This window comes from Neophocaena asiaeorientalis, unplaced genomic scaffold (assembly GCF_003031525.2).
Source record: "Neophocaena asiaeorientalis asiaeorientalis breed wild unplaced genomic scaffold, Neophocaena_asiaeorientalis_V1.1 scaffold1208, whole genome shotgun sequence".
Classification (NCBI taxonomy): Eukaryota; Metazoa; Chordata; class Mammalia; order Artiodactyla; family Phocoenidae; genus Neophocaena; species Neophocaena asiaeorientalis.
Window position 1 is genome coordinate 32,328 of NW_020172014.1, and position 8,099 is coordinate 40,426.

An 8,099-nucleotide genomic window follows, 5' to 3' on the forward strand; every position below is an offset into this window, starting at 1 on the left:
CTTGTATCTTGAAACTTCATTAAACTTACTTATTAGTTCTAGTAGCCTTTTTTTAGATTCCTTATGGTTTTCCACATAGATAAATAATGAGAGCAAGGGCAAAAGGGCAAAAGGGTTTTTTGACCCATAAATGTTGATACCAAAATGAGTGATGTGTCTACTCAAAATCATTTCTTTATTGCATTTGGGACTCTAAAGTGTAGTTTATCTACAAAAAGGAAAATGTTTCTTCTGCTAGTCTGTGACTCTTGAAATTGATACTACCTATATAAACTCAATAATTATTTTATAAATATTAAAATCCCATCTTCCTTCCTGAGGCTTATTAGAACATAAATTCATTATAAATTTATATCATTAAGTTGTTTATTTGTTACACCTATGGGCCTACTTTTCCTTTCTGCTCCATCTTTTTAAAATTGTATTCTTATGTTTCTGAGACATAAGACATGTCTGTCTTCCCTCATATGTTTTTGGGTTTTCTTGTAACTTCAGACTCAGGCTTTTCCCATCTCTTTACTATTCTTGTATTATTATTAGGCAGGCTTCTCTGAGAAGTCAAACTGGTGGGTACTCACTGCCTGCCTTAGGCGAAGTAAGTGGCCAGATTTGAGTCTACAACTTATCCTTTGGGGTGTTGTTTGGAATGTTTAAGCCAATCAACTCTGCTTCACTTAGACTGGCTCTTTCCCAATGATTGTATCCTGTGTAAGTAAATAAAGAAGAAAGAAAATGAGAGTTACCAGTAAATCATCCTCTGGTCTGATCAGGCAGGTTATCAAGCAAGTGAAATGATATCATTATACTTTACAGGATGGGTATTCTTAAGTGTTCTTTCTCCCAAAGATTATCTAAAGGAATATTGTATAAGAAAAAGATGCTTATCAAACCTGTCCCTCTAGTGGCATGATAAACATAAGAAACTTTCAGAATCGGAGCATTAGCAAACCAGTTCTGTGCTTATGAATGTTTTCTCCTTCCTCAAATCTTCTTAATGGAAAAAAGAGGTTATGTTGTAACTAGTGTTACAGCAAATTAGAATTGGGCACTTTAGTGCCTGCTATTCCTTATGTTTCCTTCAAATGGAGTAAAAAGCCATTGAAACCTAAAGACGTGACTAAATCCTGCCTCCTGATTAACCTCTGGGATTTCTTCATCCTCTCTCCTAGCTTTGGTGTCATCCCCAGCACTCCTCTGGCCATCCATACACCACTGATGCCAAACCAGAGCATTGACGTCTCCCTGCCTCTCAACACATTGGGCCCAGTCATGAAGATGGAGCCTCTGAACAACCTGCAGGTTAGACTTTTACTTCACTCAGGGGGTACAGGTTTATGTCTTGCCAATGTTGTCTGTAAAGCAACCCCTCTCTTTCTTATATTAGATTTGGTCGTGGAATAGGGTTTGAAATAAATCTGTGGAGAAGGCTTTTATTTTTCATTAAAAATACACACAGAAGTCACGCCTTGACACAAAGTTATTTTCTTTTTACTCAACAAACAAACGTCTCAAGGTGTTATGTACAAACTTTTTTTTTTTCTAAGACTTTCATAGGGAATTTGAATGTCACAAGAATAGATTTCAGTAGAGCTGTGTGGAGGTCATCTTTGAATACACAGCCATAAATAGTTGGGTTATCTGCATTTAAATATGTTAAGTGTGTGGTAAGTGTAGCAGCATCTTAGAGGAGCTCAGAACTTCATGAAGTTTATAAGAGCCTCTCCATCTTGAAAATATTGACTTTTTAGAATACTTAAGGTCCTAGCTTAGAGTATTGTTTCGTTTTCACCACTTTGAATTTCTCTTTGAAATATAAGCCTTCTGGGGTTCAAGCAACATGAAGGCAGAGAAGTAAGCATGTAAGCTGAAGCTGTAGCAACCCTCAAAGGATAAAATACAGATATAAGCCCAAGAAGTTGAGGGTTTTAATGCTCACAAGGACAGAAGAGACCACCTTGGGCTGACCTGAGATGGGGAATTGTAACTGATCCCTGCACAAAGCTGAGAGCATGGAAGGGCAAGTCCCTCAATGAAAGGGGAACTAGAAAAAGATTTCCACAGGGGCAAGTGATGAGAGAGTTCTCTTTGACCTGGGTTCTGGGCGACCTCTTGTGAGAAATCCAGGTCCCGAATTTATACTGTGTATGTGAAGAATTCTCCAAACCAGTAAATTAATGTAAAATTGGACCAGAACTGGTGAAACCCAGGGTACCTGGCAGAAGCAAATGCAAAACGGCCTTTATGCAATGGTTTTGAACTTTAAGGCCACCAGGACTCCCATCTGAGAAGAAAATCTCTACTGAAAGTCAGCTCACAATTTAACCAAAAAAAAACAAGAGGGAAAGGTGCACTGTGACTGACAGAAGATGCAACAAAGAGGATTGCTATCCCCTTCTATCGAGAACTTGAAATGATAGAATAGTATGAATGAGACTATAAAATATGTTTTAAATGATGAGCAAAAAATTTCAACCTTCCACTTTCCAATCAAGACAGGTGGGATCCCATTGCTCAATCTCCTGGAAATACCAGTGTGGGATACTAGTACTTATGGTGAGAGACATCAACAATAAAATTACTTAGAGTTGAACGTAACATTCTCCAAGAGTTTAAGTACCAGTGCACCAAGCCTGCTTGCCAGTTGACTAACTACCTTGCTGCCTCAGCAGTTGACTGCTGCTTTCTCGGCAGAGGGTGTAATGATTTAGAGTGACAATGAGTGAGTCACTGTATAACTTGGCTCAGTCTAGAAGAACAAAACAAGGATTTCTGTGCAGAAGGAATTGGCTCTGTTGCTATAATGAGACTAATGTGTAAAGGGGCTTTTCCAGCACAGAAGCCTAAAAGAAACTAACTAACTCAAATGTACATCTCCTCTGTTTTCATTGAAATCTAACCTCCTGTTGGCCCACAGAGCCTCAAGCCAAATATTTGAGGACAGTCAGCATGGGTGCGAGAATGCTTTACTTTAGAATTAGGAAAGGGAATTTGGGTCACAGAAATGAGGGCAAATTTCCTACTCTTAAAACCAAAAGGAAACAGTAAATAAATAAATGTCAGTTTACTTCCCTATTTGCGTTTCCATTTCACATTCGGTGAAATGAACATCCCAAATAGGAACCCTCATAAAAGAAATTGAATCTTAGTCCAAACCCCTCCCTCAAAAGTATTGTTATGATATTAGGACTAGCAAGTTTTCATTTTCACAAACGTGACATTATAAAAAACAATCTTAAAAATTTTCTATCTAAGCAGAATGTAATAAAGCAGTTTCCATCTGTAGTCAACTATGGATTCTCCATGTTTTCCCCATGGATTCTTTTCTTGCAGGGATGTCATAATAATGGCTGTTTTCTCATTAATTGGTATTGCTCAATGGAGAAGATAAGCAAAAACTTGAAACGAGGTGAAGTTTTTTTCCCCCCCCGCTATGAGCAGCTCTATTTAGTGTCTGCTAGTGCAAGGTGAAACTAATGACTAGCTTAAAGTGGTGGGCTACTTTAGATTTCAACTTCCATTCTGCTCTTGTCCTAGTATGAGCAAAAAGAATCAGATCTTAACTTCAACAAGCTTAGACCATAAAGATCCAGATAAAGCCAGGTAAAGATTGATTGGCATTTAAATGTTATGCAAACATAATGTTTAAATTCAAGAGCTCATGCAGGAAAAATTAGTACTTTTCTAGCAGCACTGGGGGGAATCTGATCAGGCAACAGGCACCTGGGGTGGGGCACTGCTTAGCAGGGCCCCTATATCTAGGGCAGGCCCCCCACCCTGCCCACCACACCAACATGGTACAATAAATAGAGTTTCAAGTAGTAAGTCAGTGTCAGGTAGGAGATCTGGGGGCTGGCAGGCAGGGGCTTGAGAGAGGCCCCAGTCGGCCCACCAAGTGTTCTCAGTGGGCTCCAGCTATATCAAGTCTGTCTGTGTGCACTGGAGTAGGGACCTGGCCCCTGTGTCCACGTAGGGGCTCAGCCCCTCAGACCAGTGCCAAAGCCTGCTCAGTGGGGCAGAAACAGGGCAGCATGGTGCCTACAGCATCCACGATGGCTGCCGGGTGCTCGTCCTGTGCCTGGGGCCCACAGAGCTGCCTGAAGTCTGCCAGGCGCAGCAAGTACTCAAGGCTGTGGCCAGAGAAGCCTCGGCAGGCCAGGATCTGCATAGCGATGGCCTCCTCAGGCGCAGGGCCCAGGTAACCAGGGTTCTGCAGGGTGGCCACGTAGGCCAGTGCCTTGAGTGGTTGGTCAGGGGCATCTTGAGGGCAGAAGGTGACCTCCTTGGTATCATAGCTACCCACACGTTCCAAGTACTTCAGGGCCTCATTGACCTGCTCACCTTGCACCTGGTGCGCCACACCGCAGGTGCAGCCCTCACGATCTTCAGGGAGGGTCACCACACGACCAGGCATCTTGTCGCTGCCCCGATGGAAGCTGTCTCCCTGTCAGAGGCGTCTGCTGTAGCGGTGCACGAAGCCCACACGGCTGTTGCTGTAGGCGAAGTCAGGCCTCCACACCAGGGACCCGTACCCAGAAATCCACAGCGCTTGGGGGCCGCCGTCGTCCTGGGGGTGGGGTGTTCTGGGCTGCCAACTCCTGCTTCATGGTGCTGGCCACAGGACGGGCCCAGGCCGCCTCCAGGGCTGGTCTCTGGTGCGGGCACGGCAGGACCGACAGACATACCCACCTGGCCTGGCACTGCTTGGCTGCTCCTGTTTGTTTAATTTTTTGTGTTAACTGTAATTCATTCCCAAATTGCAGTGAGATCAGACCCTTCAAGATAGTCTTAATCGGTTTCACTTTCTTATAGTCTCCTTTTGGAGTCTTTTGACTGTGTCAGTCTGAACTGACTTCCTTCAACACCTGGAACTGCCATCCTGGGATCTCCCTTCATAATAGCCCTGGGGATTCATTCCCTTCGCCTGTCTGGTATGTTGGATCTCCTATTGTATTTTTCTTTCCTTGGTTTACTCCTTCATTTTGATGAAAAACATCCTCTAGTAGCTTCCTAAGAATAAGTATGTAAAGTTTTTGAGACTTCACATGTTGTAAAATGTCTTTTTTATCTTCACACTTGTCTGATGATTTCTGTATATCATTCTAGGTTAGGAAAATAATTTGCTTCCTAGTCTGAAGCCCTTCTGATTGTTGATCCTTTTCTGTGCCATGTTCTTTCTCAGTGAAAGCTTGTACGATCCTTTCTTTATGAAGTTTCACAGTGATGTGCCTTGGTGTGTGTGTCTCTTTCACCCATTTTACTAGGTACTTTTTGGGCTCTTTCAATGTAGAAACTTGTATCCTTCAGTTTGGGGAGTTTTTCTTTTTTATAAATCTACCTTCATTTCCTCTGTCTCTCTTATTGGAAGTCTTGGTATTTGAATGTTGACTCTCCTGGACCGATCTCCTTGTTTTTTTTTTGTTTTTTTTTTTTTGTCCTATTTTCCATCTCTTTCTCCTTTTGCTCTACTTTCTAAAAACATTTTATGAAAAATTTTTAACTCTACAAAAGTAAACAAAGTAGTGTAATGAGTCCCTGTGTGCCCATCATTTGGCTTCAATAATTATCAGCCCATAGTTAATATTGTTTCATCTATACCCCTGTCCACAGCATATTGTTTTGACCTGAATCTTAGACATTTATTTCATCTGTAAATATTTCAATATATGTTTAAAACAGATGGTGTCTTATTAAAAACATAACCACAATAAGTATGTGCACATTAAAAACTTAACAAGAATTCGTTAACATCAAATATCCAGTCAGTCTCAAGTTTTCAGTTACCTCCGTATCTTAAACTTTGTTTTTATTATTACTGTTTGTTTGAATCAGTAAAGTGCACATATTATGATGGGTTGATATCTCGTAAGGCTTCTTAGCTACACTGTTCAGTATGATAGCCACTAGCCACTTATGGCTATATAAATTGAAATTAAACACACGACCAGGCATCTTGTCGCTGCCCCGATGGAAGCTGTCTCCCTGTCAGAGGCGTCTGCTGTAGCGGTGCACGAAGCCCACACGGCTGTTGCTGTAGGCGAAGTCAGGCCTCCACACCAGGGACCCGTACCCAGAAATCCACAGCGCTTGGGGGCCGCCGTCGTCCTGGGGGTGGGGTGTTCTGGGCTGCCAACTCCTGCTTCATGGTGCCGGCCACAGGACGGGCCCAGGCCGCCTCCAGGGCTGGTCTCTGGTGCGGGCACGGCAGGACCGACAGACATACCCACCTGGCCTGGCACTGCTTGGCTGCTCCTGTTTGTTTAATTTTTTGTGTTAACTGTAATTCATTCCCAAATTGCAGTGAGATCAGACCCTTCAAGATAGTCTTAATCGGTTTCACTTTCTTATAGTCTCCTTTTGGAGTCTTTTGACTGTGTCAGTCTGAACTGACTTCCTTCAACACCTGGAACTGTCATCCTGGGATCTCCCTTCATAATAGCCCTGGGGATTCATTCCCTTCGCCTGTCTGGTATGTTGGGTCTCCTATTGTATTTTTCTTTCCTTGGTTTACTCCTTCATTTTGATGAAAAACATCCTCTAGTAGCTTCCTAAGAATAAGTATGTAAAGTTTTTGAGACTTCACATGTTGTAAAATGTCTTTTTTATCTTCACACTTGTCTGATGATTTCTGTATATCATTCTAGGTTAGGAAAATAATTTGCTTCCTAGTCTGAAGCCCTTCTGATTGTTGATCCTTTTCTGTGCCATGTTCTTTCTCAGTGAAAGCTTGTACGATCCTTTCTTTATGAAGTTTCACAGTGATGTGCCTTGGTGTGTGTGTCTCTTTCACCCATTTTACTAGGTACTTTTTGGGCTCTTTCAATGTAGAAACTTGTATCCTTCAGTTTGGGGAGTTTTTCTTTTTTATAAATCTACCTTCATTTCCTCTGTCTCTCTTATTGGAAGTCTTGGTATTTGAATGTTGACTCTCCTGGACCGATCTCCTTGTTTTTTTTTTGTTTTTTTTTTTTTGTCCTATTTTCCATCTCTTTCTCCTTTTGCTCTACTTTCTAAAAACATTTTATGAAAAATTTTTAACTCTACAAAAGTAAACAAAGTAGTGTAATGAGTCCCTGTGTGCCCATCATTTGGCTTCAATAATTATCAACCCATAGTTAATATTGTTTCATCTATACCCCTGTCCACAGCATATTGTTTTGACCTGAATCTTAGACATTTATTTCATCTGTAAATATTTCAATATATATGTTTAAAACAGATGGTGTCTTATTAAAAACATAACCACAATAAGTATGTGCACATTAAAAAATTAACAAGAATTCGTTAACATCAAATATCCAGTCAGTCTCAAGTTTTCAATTACCTCCGTATCTTAAACTTTGTTTTTATTATTACTGTTTGTTTGAATCAGTAAAGTGCACATATTATGATGGGTTGATATCTCATAAGGCTTCTTAGCTACACTGTTCAGTATGATAGCCACTAGCCACTTATGGCTATATAAATTGAAATAAAATAAAATGAAATTAAAAATTCATTTCCTCAGTTGCATCAGCCACATTTCAAATGTTCACATGGCTGGTGGTTACTAGATTGGGCAGTGCAGAAGTAGAACATTTCCATCATTACAGAAAGTTCTGTTGGACAGTGCTGATCTATGGGCACCCTCTCTTTTTCTTTTATGTTTGGTTTTCAGCAGCTTGACTGTTATGTACCTAGGTGTTTTCATTGTATTTATCTGGCTTTGGGTTCACTGAGCTTGGATCTGTAATGCTTGAATAACCACACATAAGCAGTAGATAAGAATTCTGTATTCTGAGGGACTTCCCTGACAGTCCAGTGGTTAAGACTGTGCTTTCACTGCAGGGGCTGCGGGTTCGAAGCCTGGTCGGGGAACTAAGGTCCCACATGCTGTGTGGCTCTGTCTCAGCAGCGGGCCACGTTGCTCCGCCTTCCCCGGGGGAATCTGCACAAACCTTGAACTTTTCCGGGGTTCAGAGTCTCCGATGTCTCCTCCTTCCCGCCGCCCCCGCCCTGCCCCCGGATGCCCGATGTCTCGGTGCAGCCGGGCATCTGCTCGCTCTCTGGCGCTCTCTCTCGGAGTCAGTTTGGGTGAGCAGAGCACCGCGCCTGCCTGGGCT

The 8,099-nt window shown here is 42.0% G+C and overlaps 1 protein-coding gene across 1 annotated transcript; it reads right to left on the reverse strand.

Moving 5' to 3' along the window:
* Nucleotides 1–3,689: 3,689 nt before the first annotated feature.
* Nucleotides 3,690–6,261, reverse strand: LOC112403632 (glutathione-specific gamma-glutamylcyclotransferase 1-like). The gene is given in 2 exon segments (XM_024751218.1): nt 3,690–4,585; nt 6,080–6,261. Coding segments are annotated over 2 exon segments (666 nt in total). The 5' UTR covers nt 6,143–6,261; the 3' UTR covers nt 3,690–3,982.
* Between the last annotated feature and the right edge of the window lie 1,838 nt (nt 6,262–8,099).